At 39.6% G+C, this 20,587-nt stretch overlaps 2 protein-coding genes across 8 annotated transcripts; both read left to right on the top strand.

The window, feature by feature from the left end:
• Window positions 1-281: 281 nt before the first annotated feature.
• LOC148869161 (putative chlorophyll(ide) b reductase NYC1, chloroplastic) lies at window positions 282-8,106 on the top strand. Of its 7 annotated transcripts, none has more exons than XR_016107923.1 (12): window positions 282-767; window positions 1,697-1,802; window positions 1,928-2,362; window positions 2,713-2,791; window positions 2,932-3,067; window positions 3,458-3,532; window positions 3,648-3,843; window positions 4,895-4,963; window positions 5,749-5,888; window positions 6,066-6,188; window positions 6,684-6,817; window positions 7,716-8,106. XR_016107923.1 is itself a non-coding variant. In XM_088972873.1 (12 exons), exons 3-12 carry the CDS (start codon window positions 1,973-1,975, stop codon window positions 7,899-7,901), a joined length of 1,587 nt encoding a protein of 528 aa, XP_088828999.1. In that variant the 5' UTR covers window positions 282-767; window positions 1,697-1,802; window positions 1,928-1,972; the 3' UTR covers window positions 7,902-8,106. The 7 variants fall into 7 exon arrangements, 4 of the variants coding, with proteins under 4 accessions (XP_088828999.1, XP_088829000.1, XP_088828998.1 ...); XM_088972873.1 differs by having other exon boundaries at window positions 6,625-6,817; XR_016107922.1 differs by lacking the exon at window positions 282-767 and having other exon boundaries at window positions 1,645-1,802; window positions 1,880-2,362.
• Window positions 8,107-13,799: 5,693 nt separating this feature from the next.
• Window positions 13,800-20,230, top strand: LOC148869160 (proline-rich receptor-like protein kinase PERK15). The gene is made up of 8 exons (XM_088967988.1): window positions 13,800-14,800; window positions 16,333-16,881; window positions 17,146-17,232; window positions 17,339-17,409; window positions 17,791-17,867; window positions 18,858-19,005; window positions 19,206-19,367; window positions 19,603-20,230. Exons 1-8 carry the CDS (start codon window positions 14,014-14,016, stop codon window positions 19,882-19,884), a joined length of 2,163 nt encoding a protein of 720 aa, XP_088824114.1. The 5' UTR covers window positions 13,800-14,013; the 3' UTR covers window positions 19,885-20,230.
• The last annotated feature ends 357 nt before the right edge of the window (window positions 20,231-20,587 follow it).

The raw sequence follows: 20,587 nt of genomic DNA, 5'->3' as shown, positions 1-20,587 counted from the left end.
GAAATTTAAAATATGACAATTTAATATCCGTATCATTTCATTTTAGTATTTGTAATTAATCAACAGTTAAGTGAAATTTGAAAAAATATAAATGTCTTTAAGTCTTATTTAATTCTCTTTGTCAATTATACAAATATTGATAAAAAAAAATAATCCCAAATTATTTAGTGTTTTATGCAAAAAAGTTGGAGAAAGACACTACAGCAAGTATTAGATTAATATATGCGTTTTAAAAGTTCTGCGAGACGTGTGTCATGACACACGCGCAATAGGCGCGACGCGTGCGAACTCCATTTCACGCCGTTTCCAGAACTTCCGTTGATTCATCTCTCATCCTACTTCGAACGGAAACCCTTGGCGCCCAAAAGGGTTTCCAGCACCTCCGATCGAGTTCCGCTGGCAAACGCCGACAGTCATACTGGCCGCCAGCATCTCCGGTCGATTAGCTCAGACCTAATCGATTTGCTTGGCGTCTGAGTTGATTGTATTATCTCTACATCACTACCTCTTGCCCCTTCGGTTCATGCTTTGCCTACACACTGGACGAGACCTCTTACAGGCTCCATTAAAATTCATTTTGATAGCACCACTTGTTGGGGAATTCTTCTCACTCACCTTAGCTTGTCTGAAGTTATCCAGTTTGCAATTTCTCTTGGTCTCTCCAATGCTACGTTTGAAGATGATGCAGAAATTATTGTAAAACTCTTGTTGGGGGATTCTTCTCACTCTCCTTGGAGCATTAATCTTAAGCTCATTTCTAGTTGCAGGTGTATTTTGTCGCATCACCTCAATTCCTTCTCAGTTACTTTTGTTCCAATTAAGATCTTAAAATCAACTTTGATTGTTGAATGAATTAGCGTGGGCATTTATATATATAGTATTTTTTTTTATTTTACTTGTTAAAAAGCATTAGTTGCATAACAAGGTTACGTCGTCGAAGTTTTTGTGGGAAGTAGTTAGGAACTCGAACACTTATTAATCGAAACCGGTTTTCTTTTATTTTACTTTTTAAACAACATATATCTACTTACCTCCTGCCGGTATGGCCATCGGCGTCGGCCCGCGGAACTCGACCGGAGGTACTGGAAACGGAGGTAGGTACTAGAAACCCTTTTGGGCGCCAAGGATTTCAGTTCGAAGTAGAATGGGAGAAGAAACTCTTTTGAGAGAGAGAGAGAGGAATTAACGAAGTGCTGGAAACGACATGAAATAGAGTCCGCACGCGTCGCACGTAGGTTTTGTGGGACGTTTTTCAGGGGCAAGTCTGTGGGGGCAGCTGGGAACCCGGGGAGGATGTCCGATGTCGTTTGTTTTAGCGTGTGGTCATCACTCATCACGCTCCTCTTCGCCAAGCCCAAGAGTTCACATTAGGCGGCCCACAGCACATCATAACCATAACCGTGGAATTCAGATTTGGACGCCCCACAACGTCCCACAGAGCATCTATTGGAAACATCTCCCGATGATATCTTGTGAGGCGCAGATTTGAACTCGTAGCCGTGTATTGGGAGGGAACATCTCCCAATGAAAAATGGAGATGCTCTCGTTTCACGCTGAGAGAGTAGAGTGGGAAATACTTTTTTATTTATGTTATTACTTTTTTTTGCTAAGATATTTATTTTATTACGAATTGGACATCCGGCCAACAAACACGTTCTAACAGCCTTCCAATTTTATCTGACACCGCACATCTCAGGGTTCCAGATGAGTTTGAACCTTGAAGGGAGTTGGCGTTGGCGTTGGAACGACTCTTGTTAGCAGGAGATCCAACTCTTCATCTGTGGACTGTGGGTCCCGAGAAGGTAAACTCACAATGATCACCTCCTGCATGGCCTATCCAATTTCCAATCGAGTCACTATTTATTTCTGAAATTTGCAGCTCTCTCCATTTCTCTCTCTTCGCGTATGGTTAATTAATTAGTTGCAGGCTTACAGCAATAGAAAGTTGCACTGCAACGTGCCCTCGGCCACCATGGCCATTGTTGCGAAGCTTCACATGTCTCCGCAGAGCCTGGGAGATTGCTATAGAATCGACCTCGGGCCAAGATTTCGACCTCTTTTTCACCGGAGTCCCGCGACATTAGATGCGATTCCACTTCGGGGGCAACCGAACGGCCGTCGCGGATTGTCTCTGCAAACATGCAGGTCGTTTAGATCCGATGATGGTAGTGAGTCTGTAGAGAAAGGGGTTGGTGAGGTTAGCAAAGGTGGAGCTTTCGGTCAAACTCAGTTGCAGCCAAAGAAGAAAAGCAGGGCTGTGTACTCCTTGAAATCTTTCATTCTCAAGGTTTCTGGTTCTCGTCCACCATTACAAGGAGAGTATCGCGACGCAGTGGCAAAGGCAGAGGAGATTTTCTTCTCGGTGAGTTGTGTTTTCTTTATTTTCCTGATGAAGTTATTGCTTGGTAAATATCACTTCTTCTGGAGAAATTTGGTGAATTTCATAATTACTATGGTGGGTTCAAGCTTTGGTGCTTATATGGTTGGGTGATACATCATGCAAGCTTCAGTTTAAGCTCCCTTTTGTTTTACCGGAAAAGAGACCGGAATTTTTGCAATGTGAAAATTTCAAGTTATATTTTTGCTCCTTTTACGTCAAAATCCTCTTTTTTCCTCCTCTTTTCCGGAAGCAAAAATAGCCTTTGAGTTGTTTGCAAATTTGATGTTTAATAGTTTGTCTTGTTGTTCCTTATATATTTTTGAACTGGATAGGTTGCCACCCAAGTTGGAAGCTATCTTGTAACCATGATGAGCACTGGGGTAGTACTCACAATTGGATTTCAGTTGTCAGGTTCCGAATATTATACTTAATTTGTTCATTTTTATTTTATATTTTGGAGAAACCTTTTATTCTTGCATGCCAGACTTGCCAGTTTATAGTGTTGCTTTGTCCTCCATTGTTTTCTAACTTAATTGTAAAAAATTATGAAGGCGGGGACTCTCAGATGAATACTTTGATTTGGTATAGCTGGCTTGGCGGAATTGTCATTGGAACAATGATAGGTGCTAATTTGGTTTTAGAAGAACATTGTAGAGCTGGTCCCCGGAATGTTGTCATAACTGGAAGGTACTAGTTGGGCGAGTTTGATAATGGGTTTTATTAATTATGCATCTTTTTTTTTTTCTATTTTGTTCCTTTTTCAACATTGAGCTTCACTGTAAACCTAGTTGTTCATTGCTCATCAATTTAAAATAAATATTGTGAAAAGGAAAAGTAGAAATTTTGTTTGCATTTATAAGTCGTGATTTCTTTTTCTGTCAGTCATCTCCTCTATATCCATTCTTTTGTGCAACAATTATGGGTTTCTGAAACTATAACCATGAAATTTTATTCTTGAATCTAAGACCATCTTGAACACTGGACAACTATGTACCAAAAACAATAACGCTTAGTGGATGATTTAGAGAAGATATAATTCTGTCACATTGATTGCATTGTTTACATTTTCTAACACAGTACAAGAGGACTGGGTAAAGCGCTTGCTCGGGAGTTTCTTCTTTCAGGAGATCGCGTTGTTGTTGCTTCCCGCAGGTGGTATCCAGGATTTTGGTGTCCTTACATCATGTGCCTTTGTAATCATGATATGTTGCTTGTGGTATTTGTTCACTAACATCTTTATATTCCTATTTGGATCTTCTGGAAGCAGCCCTGAGTCAGTACATAGGACTGTGACAGAACTCAAAGAGAACCTAAAGGAAGGGATGCTAACAGGAAGCCGCACATCCAGAGAGAGTATGAAATATGCAAAGGTGGTTGGTATTGACTGTGATGTCTGCAATCCTGATGATGTGAGAAAGTTGGCCAACTTTGCTGTCAGTGAGCTTGGTTCCATAGACATTTGGGTGAGTGGTACACTTTCTTTTAATTGTTTTGACAAATAACTCAACTTTTAAGAGAAGCAGATGCAAAGGAGCAAGGGGAGGGATAAAATATCTTAACCTTCCCCAAGAACAAAACACAGATTACAACTTTGCCCAAAGTAGATTGTCTCTTCCCACCCCTTGTTTAGCAAGTGTATCCACAAAGGAATTTGCACTTCTCCTAATTCACTGTAGCTTTTTCTCCATGTCCTGGGTCAGCCATTTATTTAAACTTCTTTTCTCATTTGCAAACTTCCAAATCCCATTCTCTTCTTTTTGAAGCCAGCCTATAACCTGCATTGAGTAACCTTCTACACCCAATTTTCTGATATTTAACTCATTTGCTCTTTTTATCCCCGCCAAAAGGCCTGAATACAGAGCAATAATTTTCCCTTCTCCATCCCTAAATACTCCCCTTATACCTGAAGGGCCTGTGTTAACCTTCACAGCTTCCAAAAAAATTCAACTTAGTGAAACCAACAGCTGGAGGGGACCAAAGCGGACTAGTCATAATTTTGAAAGGAGCTGAAAAAGGCATTTCCCAATTTTGTGATAAACTACCTGCTGAAATACCTTCAAAGAGCTTCATAGACTTGACCTAATGAACCACCCTAACAGTTTTGGTTTCAATGATGGCATCCCTACTTCTTTCTTTTTTCAGAGAAAATTCTTTGATTGCTTTCTTCCCAAACTGTCCAACAAACAACAGCTGCTCTTGCACATCTCCACAGTATTCCACCTCTCTTCTCTGACCCTCTAACAGAAAACGGAGCAAACTAGCTCTGTACATTTGGTGGGGGTGTCCATCATTAGCTTTACAAAGGTAGACTTTTAAATCGTTCGGCATCATTTAATCTCTGGTTAGAGATCAAAAGAAAACATTTATCCCAATCACACTCACTCTATCCTGGTAAAACCATGAAGATTGAAACTATAGTAAGACATAGAGGTTCCTTTTGTATGCATGATTTGCCACATGGACTTTGGCTTTATCATGTTATTGATGCATATATTTCTGGATGTCACTCGACAGATTAACAATGCTGGCACAAATAAAGGTTTCAGGCCCTTGTTGCAGTTCACAAATGAAGACATTGAAGAGGTTCGCATTTTTCTCGTGCTTTGATGTATATTCTTGTTTTGGTTTTTTGACGTGAAATTTGAGAAGTTCATTTAAAGGATTTACACAAAACATGATTTCTTAGTCTCCAAAACTAGTATCAAGCATTGCCTCAAATGGTTAGTTGGTCTATTCTGAAATTAGCCATTAATTACTCGAGCATTACAAGATATTAACTTACAACAAATTTGTGTGTTTGAGACAAGGATGGTAGTTTTAAACGTGAAGCACAAGAATTAAAGAGTTATTTAATGATGTTCAAAAATATGATTAAACTTTAATTGCCCTATAAAAAGATTCCCGGGTCCTTGAAAGCAGCCTGCAGTAACATTTTCCTATTCTTTGATGATATGCAAGACTATGCTTTGTAAAGCTGTAAACATGTCAGAACTCAGAATTAGGTTATATCTGAATACATCCTGAATCAATCAGATTATATGTTTCAGAATGCAAGTTGAATCCAGTCTGCCGGTTTGTACCAGACGCAGTCTGGATTCTGCTAATCTTTAGCAAAATGTCACATATGGGTTATGAGTCTACGATATTTTAGTTACGAGTACAACATATTAAACCTTCTTGGTAATAATTGTTATTTATCTATCTGCCTACCCGCATGTGTGTCTGTGTATTTATGAATCTTAATCAGGACAGATCAGGGACAGAATGAGAATTCCCCATCACATACCTGTTACTTTTTACTTGTTGAGGTGTCTTGCTTGGATTTTTTTTAACTGACATTACCAACCACAATGTGATTCTCTAAACAGATCGTCTCGACAAACTTGACTGGATCTTTAATCTGCACAAGAGAAGCCATGCATGTTATGAGTTCTCAGGAGAAGGGGGGACACATATTTAATATGGATGGTGCTGGTTCAGGAGGATCTAGCACCCCTTTGACAGCTGTGTAAGCAACATTTCTGCCATTTTCTTGTGAAGAGATTTGTTTCCTGTTCTTTTATGCAGACACTGAAGTTCTACCTGTAGTTTTCTTTGTCATTGTTTAGTGGGACGTTGGAGTTCTCCTTATTTCTCATGGAAGTTTTTTGTTAACAATGCTGATATTTTTATATCTCTTGACTAGCTATGGTGCAACAAAGTGTGGTCTGAGACAGTTTCAAGCATCACTCCTAAAAGAGTTTAAGTGGTCTAAGATAGGAGTACATACAGCATCCCCAGGCATGGTCCTCACAGATTTGCTTCTGAGGTATCTTGATACTTGCCCTATTTGCTGCTTGAATATGGTTGTAATATTTTCTGTTATATTGGTTATCTAGAATCTTCCGTTGGAACTTGGAACTGGTTTTTCAATCTACATCAAGTGTTAAAATTTCAAAATTCAGAGTGGTTGAATTTCCAGTTGACTTAAAATGCCATTTAGTTCTTTGATTTGTCAACAGCAGACTGTTCCTAAAGTTTGTTGTCAATGTCATACCTTTAGTATGTTAGATTTTGGAACATCAAATGTTTGGGGATTTATACCAACCTTCTAGATATCAAGCTACAATCACTGTAATTTATGTCTTTCAGGTGCTTTCTTATCAATGGAATGATAAAAAACGTTTCCTTTACAACAGAGTATATTTTCTAACACTTAAAATTGGGGACTGACAGTGGATACCATATTGGTGATAAACTTGCAGTGGCTCAACTCTTAAAAATAAGCAGATGTTTAACATAATTTGCGAACTTCCTGAAACAGTGGCCAGAAGTTTAGTTCCTCGGATGAGGGTTGTAAAAGGAACTGGAAAAGCCATCAATTACTTAACCCCACCTAGGATCTTGCTTGCTTTAGTCACTGCATGGTTGCGCCGAGGTCGATGGTTTGATGACCAGGTAATCTCATTCTATTCCTCTCTGTAATTGCTTGATTTTGGTAAGCTTCTCTCTGTAAATGCTATGCCTCTTGCAAGGAGATAAATTAAATCTGTTCAGTGCACACTTCGACATAAATCTTTCAGAAAAGAAAAAAAAATCCCTTGTTGAGGTAACCATAATGCTTCCAGTACATGAAATTGTTGAAACGTCAAATGTAGGTTGGGCAGCATCTGATATTATTACATGTAGGTTTCATTTGAGTGACTAAAGAGATTAGCCAAATAACTAAGAGCTTGTTACTTATCAGGTGGGTAAATGATCTGTGCTTAACCGGGGGCTCATGCTCATGAACTAATAGCTGTTCTCTGGCCCAATTTTTCCAAGCTTGTTATTTAACACCAATATTTTGATATTAGCCCCATTGAAGCCCAAACACAGAACCCTGATTTGAGACACACACACATAATATCTATATAAAGAAAAAAGAAACTATAGTATTGATTTTTGATTTTGTATATGATGTTAATTTTATAAAATATATATTATTGTCTAAAGGAGCCATGGTTAAAGCAAGTTGTGCTCACCCAAGCAAGCTCAGGCTTGTTTAACTAAATGAGCTTAAATTGAGCCTTAGGTTATGTCATTCAGCAAAACCATGGTTCTTTTCCTCCTCTCTTAATCCAGACTTGATTAGGTGCATGTTGTCCCTACCTAGTTTTCTGATTACTCCACTCAACCACAAGAAATCCTTGTTCCAACTATATCCATTTACTATTTAGTATGAAAAATGTGCAAATTGTGTTATCATGTCAAGTCCATGCCAGACTCAAAATGTATGATAAACATTGGACAGACCATCCAATTTTCAGTAATTTTCCTTTTTCTCTTTTCCTCCTGATTTAAGCATATTTTCCAGGGGAGGGCCTTATATGCCGCAGAGGCAGACCGAATTCGTAACTGGGCTGAAAGCCGTGCTCAGCTCTCTTTCACAGATGCAATGGAGATGTACACGGAGAACACTTGGGTTTCTGTCTTTTCACTTTCGGTTGTTTGTGCATTCATAATTCTTTCAAGTACAGGGAGTACGCTTCCTGGCACATGAGATTTAACCAACAATTGCAACTGGTTAAAGCTATCTCTTTAACCCTACCATGTAGTCCACTTGAATGAGCTATGAGCCTTGAAAAAAGCAGCAAGCATGGTGTATATTTCATTCATTGAACAGTCTCCATTGAGACACACATGGCATATTATTGGCATGTAATCACATTTATTGAAGTTATAGTGAAATATATATTTTTTAACTACATTTCTATGAGAAACCATGTTTGTGATTATCCTTGAAGTGAAAAACACCAGGACCTGAGAACCGGATGAATTAAAATGATTCAACTTACATGAGTTGTCAATATCTGAAAGATTGCACTTATTAGATCCTCTTAACTAGATCCCTAGATAATGGATACAAATACCTGAGAAACCAATTTTGTGTGGGGCACTTGCAAATTCTAGTTCATCCCCGTGTATGTGCAATTCTCACCATATTTTATGCACTTTTCTTATTTCCTGCCATATTCCTACTTTTGACTGCACGGGGTGTATTGCAAACACAAGTGTGTAAACCAGATCTATACACACTTTTGACTGCCTTTCTCATGTGTTTCCTATTTCTTGCATTTATTTGGAATAAATGGTCTATCTTTAATCTCCATTTTGCCTCCACCCTTGTTTTCACCCTGCCGTTCAAGAAAGAGAAGGAAAGAAAAACTCTTTAACACAGTGATCAAACATCAGCTTTGTGCACAAAATCTTTGGCCACCATGCACATCTGCTTCTGCCAATGTGTATGGTTTTATTTTCAGCAAAAAAAAAAAAAAACTATGTACATTTGATTTGTGAATGCCCCAAAATTGTTAGTTTAGTTATATCAAATCAATATTTGTATGGAACATGGTATAATTAGTTATGTCAAAGAACCATTTCTTAGACGAGAGAGAGAGAGAGAGAGAGAGAGAGAGAGAGAAAAGAGATGCCGGTTGGCATGCCATTAATAACTCATCTCATTGCTTCTGCAATTTGTCTTCACTATCACCCTCTTTTTGCAAGTTGCAACTTGCAATGGTGGGAGCAATGCAACTAATGTCCTTTCTCCAAATCCACCACAACCTGTGACATTTTCATTCGCTTGAGCTATAAAAGGGGTAAAATAATGAAGGAATAGAGTAGAAATAACCCAAGATTAAAATCAGTGCTTGTGCAGTTGTGCGATTTGTAAGAAAAAGTGTCGTCAGATAATTGGCTTAAAATTAGGTGACAACTCTTATTACCAAAATAAATTGGGAGACATGCCTGAGTAGAAGCTCATCTGCAACTTTGTATTGAGACGATTGCTAGGAAGAGGTTGGCCCAATCCAAAGAGAAGTTTTATAAGATCGAGGATGTTCTGACTTCCAAGAAGTACTCCGGTGGGGGTTATCTTGGAATTGGGATGTTGGGACGGGGCTGTGAGGTCCGTGTTAGGTGCGCTGAGGAGCAGATCCAGTCTTGTTATCATGTTCGGGGATGCATGTTCTAGTGTCTGTCTGAGTCTCACGATGATAGATACAAAGGATGCAAAAAACTTATTAGGGCAGGCCCAACATAAGCCCAGGCTGGCCCAGCCCGTAATTTTACAAGTGGTGAGCTTGGATTTTCAATTCTTGGGCTGGATCTGGGCCCAAAATTTTGAGGTGGTCTGAGCCTAAGCTCAATTATCCCGTGTCTGGCCTGACCATAGACATACGAAGCTACAAACATGCATATATAAACAAATATTTGCATGTATACCTACATATATGCATGCACATTTGCATATATGTATAGATGAAATATGTAAAATGTTAGCGTGGGCTAATTATCCAACCTGAGTGCATGACTGGGCTCAGACTGGGCAAATTAGGCTTTAGGGCCCAATTCTTAAGGTTGGTGGGTCTGGGTTGAGCGCACCTGACTTGCACCCTTGGACTTATCTACAAGGATTGGTCTACAAGACGACAACCAATGACTTGAGAGCTTTTCTGTAAATGATGGCATCCAACTATTGTATGTAATTTTACTGCACGTCAATCAGATCTGCGCCATAAGGGTGTGCCTCACAACACATCCCATCATGTATTGAGAATATCTCTCGATGATATATTAAAAATGATGATATCATCATCATTGAGAGATGCTCCCAATACACAGCGGAAATATGCTGTGGACGTTGTGGGGCGCAGATCTGAACTCCTCTTCTTAGAACTTTGGATGCTTTTTTTTTTTTTCTTGATGTCTATGTAGGGAAAAAGACTAGGCTGCAGCCGTGCAGGATGCTTTGGAATGAAAAAGAAGAGTAGAAGAATACAGCCAAATAGAAGGAACGACCACGCAACCTCTACGGTACACCGTCATCGTGACATGTCCAAATATAGGATATAGGAGAGCTTCTCCGCAAGTCAACATTGTATAATTGCATATTCCTCATTAAAAAATAAAAAAAAAATGCACAGGGAATTAAGAATTTCTCTCCAAATATGCAAAACTTAAAACTTCTTCAGCACATGGTTTTAATCGTTGCATTTAATTTGCAGTGAAAAGAAGATGAGAGACCTTACAATTCATTCACCAATTGGCATGGCAGTCTCCACATGCAGCTCTGCATCCTCTAATGGTGCATCTGGGGCCCATCTCTCTCTGCTTAGATCCACATATACATATGGGGCCAGTGGGGCCACACGTTGCACCATTTCCCAAGAAACCTGTGACCCTTGTGGAGCCAGTTTCGGTTGTCAGGTCGGGCCATTGTGCAGCACCGCAGCCAGCGATCACCTGGGTGGTCGTAATCGTAAGCTGGCAAGCAATCTTGACCTGACCCACCAACCCCCTAGTTGGGTCAGCTCTGGATTCACAGCCCCAGGTCTCAACCAGATTCCTGGCTAGCTAGGCCACAGTTTCACTAATTCAGGCAGGTTAAAAGTATGTCATTTAATTGGTCCGGCTGGCTCTGAGGCATCATCTTCTGATTCAGCCTCACACCCAACACCTTTTGCACTCATAATACAAATTGGAATTCTCCATGAATCAGCTGTAACAATTTGGGGGCTGTTTGTTTCTGCAAAGACATCATGGGGCCCAAATAAAAGAATTTGCCTTACTGGTTTGATCATTCTTGGAATAAATTATAGAAATAGATAGATAGGCTTGAACCTCTGCTACTTTCAATGGTCTTATAATTTGAGTTGAATGAAGCAAACTTCTAACTAAATATTATATCTCTGCTAATAAAGACTAAAGAGCTGTTATTATTTATTAATGGTGCCCAACCAGCAACCGGTTTTGGCTGGATATCTCTCTCAAGTCTCAACTCTCAACCCAATTGCTAGCCTGTATATTTCTGATTGAATGTGGGTTACAGTATTTTCTTAGCTAGTTTTTGCCTTTTGATTTGAGTTCATCACATGCCCCCCTTCATTTACTTTTATCAACTTTGGACCAAAGCCAACAACTTACAGATAAATAATTGGAAAGAGAACACATTGAATGGATGATGAGTTGTGTTGCATTGTGATGAACTTATAAGAAGGGTTATATTTGTTCATGGCCTGCACAAGGTCTATAGTCCTTTCTCCATCCTTGTCATACAAATTTTGGCCCACATAAAAATGCCCACCTGATGTCTCAACCCATCGTAATCAAAGGATGATGCACTAACCATAAGATCTCAACCATTGAAATATAATAATCTACAACTAAAAGTTCTTAGGGATAAAATAATGTGGTCAATAGTTGAGGGAAGTTTCCAAGATAAATTAACCAGGATGATGCCATTTGTATAATTTTGAGGGCATCAATGGCCGGCCCAAAAAAGGAAGACTTTGACTTACTGTTTGAATGAGCCCAACTTCTGCTAACAGCTTAATTTAATCACAGGAAAATAAAAAGTCAGAAAATCCCAGTAGAGCTGCTGCATTGAATGTTTGAACTTGAATGAGCCAAATACCAAGCTCAACACATTGAATTCTATAACTGCTGCTGGTTTGTTCCAGGCTTCCAGCTATAACAGGTAATTTCTGATCTGGTAATGAATCATTTTGAGTAAAGTAGAAACAAAGGCCCATTTTCTTTTTCAAGTTTGTTTTAGTTTAACAGCTATCCATCCCTACACCTGGGCCCAATGTAATCAAGTGGGCACCCACCCAACTCAGTCCAATTCCTCTGCATGTGACACCCAACAAGCAACAACTCATCAATCGAGTCTAGTTTTTTTATGAGAACTTGAGAAGGAAGAGTTGTGGTGATTGGGCCCTTATAATCAAACAAGTAGATTCATTGGAATCAGATGGGGTTTTATGCCAATAAAACATATGCCTAAAGGGATTGAATAACCAACAGGAATGTCTGAAGTTAATGGAGACAAACTCAGTGCCACATTCTCAGTATCAATATTTAAATCTTTATCAACAGCAAGACCTACAAAAAGCTTTTAGAAAAGGCATTGATCTCCCTAGTTCTGAATTCTGATTATGAACACGGCATGAAAAACCAGGTTTTGACTACTACCCAACTCGGCTGGGTCAATGTTATATAGTACTGAGTCGAGTAATAAAATCCTGGGTTTCCAATCAATGAATATTAGAGTGACAAACTGTAAGCAAGCTTTGCACAAATCATCGTGACAGTTTGTGTTAACTGTGAAGCATTACCAGTGCCAAGGGACCCAGCCCAATAGGCCAATAGTATCAATTGGCAATGGGCTGATTGGGCCGGGCTGCAGGGAAATATGCCCGGCCTATACGCAACATATCCTTTTATTCCCTTTCATGTTTGGATGCTATTCCTTCTCCATATCTCAGAATATAAAGTGTGAAAATGAGAGATTCAGGTTGAGAGGGGATTCTACTTTCTACCTTCTTTCTATCCCATTGCTCATTTTATTCTCCGCCCATCGTTTTCACCAAATTCATATCTTCACAAAAAAATGAAAAATAAAAAATAAGTGCCAGAAAGTCATCAAGCCATATTTTCACTTGGTAAAAATTCGAAAAGTAGAAGGAAAAAAAAAGGACTTATCTGAGCCAAAAAAAAAACTCAACTTTCTGTAACATGACGCGCAGAAGTTCCCCCAAAGGACTCTAACAAAAATCATAAATCAAGGCCCGAGGTTAATGGTGAAAAAACAGAATTTGGGCTGGAACGGTTGGGCCGAATGAGTCCAGGATGGAAGGTTCGAGCGGAAAGTGGAAACCCACAAGGAAGTCAGTTGAGGGAGGTTGGTTTCTTCAGCCCAAACAAGACCACAAGTGACAAGACCCTCATGGCCTCATTATTATTATTATCTTCTGATAATAAACTAATAAACATGCTTAATTAAACTAATTATTATATTTATAGGGCCGACAGCATACGATTAGAGATAAAATTTTAGGATTAAAGTATCGAAGGAAAGAGATTTGTAGGTGGGGACCACCATGTGCCCGACTGGGTCCGTGTGTAGGGCCCATTCAATCATTTTCTTCTCTCTTAATTCTTCCGTAATCACCTGCTTGATGATGCTCTTGACATAATCTGGTCCAAGTCCAACAACTCACATGCTGGGTCCCGCTGAGCCCATGTCACGCCATGCAAGCATTCTTTTCTCTTTGACAACCATGTGAAAACTGAAAACGATTTCTATATTTTCAAATCTGAAACTCTCTCTCTCTCTCTCTCTCTCTCTCTCGGCGCAATATCACGCTCTCATTTACGTTACAAAGTTTGTTTTTAGTAGAAAATGTTCAGAGTAATATAAAAAACCATGAGTATCCTAGACCGTCGATTCACAAATGTAAGAGAATATCCGTCATTAACGGGGTTCCACTTCCACATTTCAGCGTATAATTGTATGATAGCCAATCTGTTCCTGACAATGGCCCAATGGTGCTGATCAGATGGTAAACGTAGTTCCTGATTCCCTATTAATTTCTTATTTTTAGTTCCGGTTTTTAGAAATTATCTATTTTCTTTCTAAAGTTGTATTACTTCGCGCGCAGAAGAGAGAGAGAGTTTATTAAAACAAGAATCCCGGTGATAAAGCGCCGGGTTTTTCTCACGCGCACTGCCGGAAAAAAATAAGCACCAGCTGCCAAGAATCAAGGGTTGTTTCTTCTCGGAGAAATAATCTTTAGACTGAAGTTCGCTAGTTCGACCAACATCCGGCAATGGCATCGTCTCCTCCTGTAGCGGCTCCGGCTCCAACATCCCCGCCGTCGACGCCATCGGGAGCGCCGCCACCCTCGAATTCCACCTCTCCGGTTACTCCAGTATCTCCTTCCCCCTCAACACCGCCTACTAATTCTACCCCCGTGACTCCGGTAACTCCTTCCCCCTCTTCACCGCCTCCTAACTCTACCTCTCCGACCACTCCGGTAACTCCTGTGGCCTCTCCACCGCCCCCGGTAGTTTCGTCCCCCCCTCCCCCCACCCCGGCGACGCCAACACCCAGTACACCTTCTCCAGCGACACCCAGTACACCTTCTCCAGCGACACCCAGTACGCCTTCTCCAGCGACACCCAGCACGCCTTCTCCAGCGACACCTAGCGCCTCTCCGCCGTCTCCAGCGACACCCAGCGCCTCTCCGCCTACTCCAGCAACACCTAGTGCCTCTCCACCCTCTTCATCCACACCGAGCACCCCGTCAACCCCGACAACGGCGACCCCATCGACTCCATCAACCCCGTCACCTCCGTCAACCCCCTCTCCTCCGCCGCCGGTGTCCAGGAGTTCGCCGTCGCCTCCGTCTTCTACAACGCCTTCTCCAGATACATCGTCATCGTCTAGTAGTAGTAGTAGTGTCTCGACCGGGGTCGTCGTTGGAATTGCGATTGGTGGGGTCGCTTTGCTTGTCGTGTTGAGCTTACTCTTCATCGTATGCAAGAAAAAACGGAGGAGAGATCATAGCCCGGCCCCGGTGGACTACTACGTCCCACCCCCGACGGGGCCCAAAGGTCGAGTTTTTCTCCCGTCTCGTGCTATTGTTGTCTAATTTTGATATCACAGGATTTAAATATTCTACTTCAGTTAGTTTAGTTTTGCAATTACTCTTTTCCTTCACCGAGCACAGTTATTGCCGTTTGATCTATTTGTCGAAGTTCGATTTATCATAAACAACCTACAGCAAATGAAGCTTATGAGTATAATTCCTAGATTGAAATTTTTAGAAAGATGAATTTCGGACTCTGTTTTTATTATTTTTATGATCTTATCTGGATATCTAATTATTACCAATTTTAACCATAATTTATACTCTCTTTTGACTGGTATCTCCAGGATACAATTTGGTGAATATGTATTCTTTTATTGGATAAACTGGTGATTTTGAAGCTTAGATTTTCTTCAAGCATACCACAACTGTCTGAAATTTTCCATTAGAGCATGTGGCACCAACAACTGTACTGTCACATACTTATAACATTTGATCTTATTGCAATTGCAATACCACATTGATCTTATTGCAATTGCAAGAAATTTGAAGTTGTTTTGTGCTTAAAGTTTCTTTTTAAAAGAGAAAATTCCACTGCATATCACATACTTATAACAAATGCAGGCGTTTCTTCCCTTTATGTCAAGAACAGTAAGATCATTCTGCAGTGTAAAAATTCCAAGTTTGGACTTGGAGTTTATTGCTACAGATAGGAACTTGAATCTCTTAAAAGTAGGAGTCAATAGCATGCTTTACATTTTCTGTTCAGTACATTATAGGTTTCTTTCTTCTGTAAAATCTGTTAATTTCAAATTTAATATCATTGGAGCTTAAGTATTCATGGGAAAGAAAAAGGCTAAAACGTGTTTCCCTGCTAATAATTAGAGAGTAGATGTTTTTCAGACCAAAAACTGCTGGCCAGGTTACTTTCCTATCTTTAAGTAATTATGTTAAAACAATGAAAAAACAAGAAATCAAGTGAAGCTTAGTCTGTTCTGTGCTAGGTTCTTAAATGCCAGTTAGCCTGAATTCCTTATTGACTTGTGTAGATGCTTATCTGAGTTGGTGTTCTTCAACTCTATCCATTAGACCTACATCACATTAGTCCACTTTGATGCTACCAACCTTATTTATTTATCAAGAAATGCAAGATAGTGTTATTCCACCCAAAGAAAACAAACTGCTAGACAGCAGAGGTACCATTCCAGCAAGAATTCCTATTTCTGCATCAATTTACATTTTCTTTAGATACTTTTTCAAATAAAAAATTACATTTTCTTTAGTTTGTTGTTTTTCATCTCAGTATATGAATAATGCAGTAGTTCCTTCTATCACTGCAACAACTGAAATATGAAGTCTCTAAAAAGTGTCTATCCTTATAGTCACCTGTTAAGGAATCCTCTCAAACTGCTTCCTGTAGTAGTTATGTTCAGGCCTGAAAATATTGATTTGTGCAAACTGTTTCCTGAAATGTCATCTCTATCCTTATGGTCACCTGTTTTTCAAGTTTAAACTACTACACAGGCTAACTCATTTTCCTGTTGTCAATATATTCAGATGAACTTTATGGTGGACAGCCTCAACAATGGCAACATAATGCTCCTCCTCCCCCACCAGGGGACCGCGTTGTCACAGTGCTACCAAAGCCTACGCCTCCACCAGCTGTTGCATCACGTCCACCACAGTCGCCATCTCCACCTCCATTTACAAGCAGTAGTGGAGGGTCTGGATCCAACTATTCAGGGTCTGAGAACCCTCTACCACCACCACCACCCCCTGGCATTGCCTTGGGCATCTCAAAGAGCACATTCACATATGAACAATTAGCAATGGCTACAGATGGCTTCTCAAATGCAAACTTACTAGGGCAAGGTGGATTTGGATATGTCCATAGAGGAGTCCTTCCAAATGGGAAAGAAGTTGCAGTTAAACAGCTTAAAGCTGGAAGTGGGCAGGGGGAGCGTGAATTTCAAGCAGAAGTTGAGATTATTAGCCGAGTACATCACAAGCATCTTGTTTCATTGGTTGGATATTGCATGACTGGATCACAAAGGATGCTAGTCTATGAATTTGTTCCAAACTACACCTTAGAATTCCACTTGCATGGTAGGTTTTGGCTTATTCTTGCCCTAATTGTTGCTTTTGTTTAAAGGATGTATGGTACCAACATGCCAATCATGGCATGCTGAAAGAACCATGAATATTATATATTTCTTGTGCATTTGTATATGAACCTTGTTAATGACAGCTTTCTCTTTAGACCTCATTATTCATTGATGCTTCATGTCTGAAATTTGTTTTCTATTTTATTCTGTTGTGAGTCCTGTGCTTGTTAGATGATATCTGACCATAGAAAATAACTTTTTGCAGGAAAGGGGCGACCAACTATGGACTGGCCCACTAGATTAAAAATTGCTCTAGGCTCTGCAAAAGGACTTGCATATCTGCATGAGGACTGTGAGTTTTCTTATATTGTCTTCTTATCAGAAACCTTATTCTGATTTATAAGGTGTTGATTTTGCAGTGCTTTTTTTGTACTTGTTGAAAATATTTCCTGTTGCAGGTCATCCTAAGATTATCCATCGTGATATCAAGGCAGCCAATATTCTTCTCGATTTTAAATTTGAGGCAAAGGTAGGAACATGTTATCGATTTTGTTAGTGTTTGACACTGGCTATCTTTTTAGAATTTATGCAGAAGATTATTATAGGTTCTTTAATTTGCATGCTTGTTTTTGCAATTTTTATTTTTCAACAAGATGCTTGTAAAGTAACTCTTTTCACATGTCAAAACTTGCATTTGGTTATTTTATTTGGATTCCATTTCTTATTTGTCAACTTGTCATTTTGGAATTTCATGGGAATTTAAAAAAAGAAATAGACATGTTCCTTTCATAAAAAGCACACACTTCCTTGACTATATTAGGAAGAAGTTGGAAAACTCCATTTTTTATGTTTTCCAACTTTTTAATTTTCGTAATCATCATTTAGTCAATAAAATCTAGTTTTTGATCAGGTTGCAGATTTTGGGCTTGCAAAATTTTCCTCTGATGCCAACACTCATGTCTCCACCCGAGTAATGGGAACTTTTGGGTAAGATCCAATCTAAAGTCTCAGATTCAATTACCGAAAGTTAATAATCTTGAAAGGATTCATGTAGACAACCCCGTATAGTTGCAACAAGGTTTAGTTGATCTGTTCTACCAAATAAAGGGCTTAGTTGAGTTGAGTTGAATGATTTGGAAAGGAAGCAATCACACTTGATATGATCCTGATTTTACTTGCATTTTCCTGGATATCTTGACTTTATTGTTCTGGTTTGGTCTCCACAACTGCTGGTCTATAGGCCTTTGCATTAATTGGACCTCTTGTTTTGCTTTATTGTCTCTTCATGAAAGGTTAAAGCTCTATTAGTTAGTCTCCTATTTACCTATTTCATGTTCATAGTTGCAAGAACATTTATAAAAAATTGGCTGGTTTAGGGCAGGCCTTCCAATTTTTCTTTTTCTTTTTTTCTCTTTCATGCATTTTCATTGATTTTTCATTAATCTGTCATCCATGCTAGTAGTCTGATTGATTTGACTATTTGAGGCCTAATACAAGTCCAGACCAAAGAAGAGTGCAGTTATGCTGGTTTATTTTTGGGGTTGGAACTCAGTCCATCTGATTGTGATTGCTTAGTAAATGCTCACCATGCCTGCACTGGGACTGGATCTGCTCATAATAAAAAACTGTACCAACACATTCCAACATAATCTTATCCGCACATCGCATGCATGGTGAGTCCCGGTCTCATGGTGAGATGTGTAGATACAGATCAAGTTGGGATTGTCTTTGGGACAGTTTTTGTTGTGAGTAGATCCCATCGCGCCTGCACTGATCTCTCTCTCTCTCTCTCTCTCTCTCTCTCTCTCTCTCTCTCTCTAAGTCAGTTTTATTAAGCCAGTCATGGTCCATCATGTCAGCTCCGTATACATGGGTCCCACATATCAGGCTAATGTGGTTTATTGTGAATAGCCCACTATCATTTGGTTCCTGTAGAGGATTCAGAACTCTCTGGACTAACATACTCATTTCCAACAGGTATCTAGCCCCAGAATATGCTTCGAGTGGTAAACTCACAGATAAATCAGATGTTTTCTCTTTTGGAGTCATGCTGCTGGAGTTGATTACCGGACGTCGTCCTGTTGATACAACTCAAACCATCATGGAGGATTCCTTGGTAGATTGGGTAAGTATTTTCTTGCATCACCCATATGGTTTTCTTTTTTTTTTTTTGGGTGTCTTTTTCAAGCCTTAAAAGTAATACGTCTCTTACAAACACTTTAACATTTGTCGATGTTTTTCTAATATTTTTGCAAATCGAGGGGTGTTGCTGGTTACAAAACTTGCCATGAAATTAACATAACTTTGGCTGTTTTGGCATTACAGGCAAGGCCTTTGCTCACGCAGGCTTTGGAAGATGGCAACTATGACCCTCTTGTTGATCCACGCTTGCAGAAAAGTTATGACTACAATGAGATGGCACGGATGATTGCTTGTGCTGCTGCTTGTGTACGTCATTCTGCAAAGCGCCGAGCACGCATGAGCCAGGTAGCTGAATCAAAATAATTGTTTAGGTTTGTTTTTGGAGCTTGGGTCTTATCTTGATGATCAAATCAGCTTCTTGACTAGACCAAACCAGAGACTTGTATATAATTGAACCAGCTCTGCCTCTTTTATAAGTCTGGGAACTCTTAGATTTTGGGTTTATCATTTATGCCATATTCCCCATCTGTCGTCTGTACCATGGCTTTCTAACAAATAACCTTGATTTTAAACCAAGCAGATGGTCCGAGCCTTGGAAGGAGATGGTTCTCTGGCTGATCTGAATGAAGGCATCAGACCTGGACATAGCACAGTCTACAGTTCCCATGGGAGCACAGATTATGACACAATGCAGTACAAGGAGGATATGAAGAAATTCAGGAAGATAGTGTTGAGTAGCCAGGAATATGGCAGCAGTGAGTATAGTGAACCAACTAGCGAGTATGGCTTGCATCCATCTGGATCAAGTGGTGAGCAAACAACCCGAGAGATGGAGATGGGGAGGATGAAGAAAGACAGTTGAGGTTTCAGTGGAAGATCTTGAAATCCCATGCTCAACTTGCCTGTAAAAAGATCCTTCTTTCCCAGTTCCCACCTTAACAGAATTTACTTGTGAGGATGGCAAACAACCTTTGTCCAAATGAGATAACGTACATAATTATTTTCTTTTCTCTTTTGGAAATTATCTTTTGGTTGTGATTGTATTAATTCTTTTAGTGCTTATACTACAAAATAATGGAGAGCAAACTGGGTCAATTCTTTTGACTGTTTTGAACGTCATCATATGTACATTCATTTTGTCAACCGAATTATAAGAAACCTAGAACTGAAGTAACTGAAGGTTGGGTTGAAGTTATGTTGGAGAGCAACTGACAGAATGCTTAAGCCGTGTTCAAATTGTCTTTTTCAAGTTGGAGAGACTTGTCTGCAATTTGTCCAATTTATTTTTAGCCAGAACATGTGCATAGTGCTAGTGGTTGTTTGGCAAGTGTTTTCTGGAAGTTTTGATTGTCAAAAGACAATGTGAGCTTTTGTATCAAGGTCTTAGCAGCTTGAAAATCGTTTGGTTAATGTGCAATTTTCCGTGTGAAGATGAATTGATAAAAAAAAAAATGTGAAAAGCTCCATTTGGAGTTTCCCAAAAATAGTCCAAAATGAGTTTCTTGCGTCTTCTCGAGGCTGCAGCTTTTGACAGTTAGATCTTATTTCCGACCAAACAGAAAAGA

The sequence above is a fragment of the Nelumbo lutea genome, chromosome 2 (genome assembly GCF_056320005.1).
Source record: "Nelumbo lutea isolate HS-2025 chromosome 2, American lotus-T2T, whole genome shotgun sequence".
In the NCBI taxonomy this organism is placed as follows: domain Eukaryota; kingdom Viridiplantae; phylum Streptophyta; class Magnoliopsida; order Proteales; family Nelumbonaceae; genus Nelumbo; species Nelumbo lutea.
Note: the sequence above shows the minus strand (reverse complement) of the source record. Positions and strands in the feature narration are given on the sequence as shown.

Excerpts from the sequence above, each read along its gene's own strand:
- LOC148869160 (XM_088967988.1), top strand. The coding sequence starts at position 14,014 with ATGGCATCGTCTCCTCCTGTAGCGGCTCCGGCTCCAACATCCCCGCCG. Across the intron at positions 17,233-17,338 it reads TGCATATCTGCATGAGGACT|GTCATCCTAAGATTATCCAT; the intron begins GTGAGTTTTCTT and ends TTCCTGTTGCAG. Across the intron at positions 17,868-18,857 it reads CGAGTAATGGGAACTTTTGG|GTATCTAGCCCCAGAATATG; the intron begins GTAAGATCCAAT and ends CATTTCCAACAG.
- LOC148869161 (XM_088972873.1), top strand. The coding sequence starts at position 1,973 with ATGGCCATTGTTGCGAAGCTTCACATGTCTCCGCAGAGCCTGGGAGAT. Across the intron at positions 3,068-3,457 it reads AATGTTGTCATAACTGGAAG|TACAAGAGGACTGGGTAAAG; the intron begins GTACTAGTTGGG and ends TTTCTAACACAG. Across the intron at positions 4,964-5,748 it reads CAAATGAAGACATTGAAGAG|ATCGTCTCGACAAACTTGAC; the intron begins GTTCGCATTTTT and ends TTCTCTAAACAG.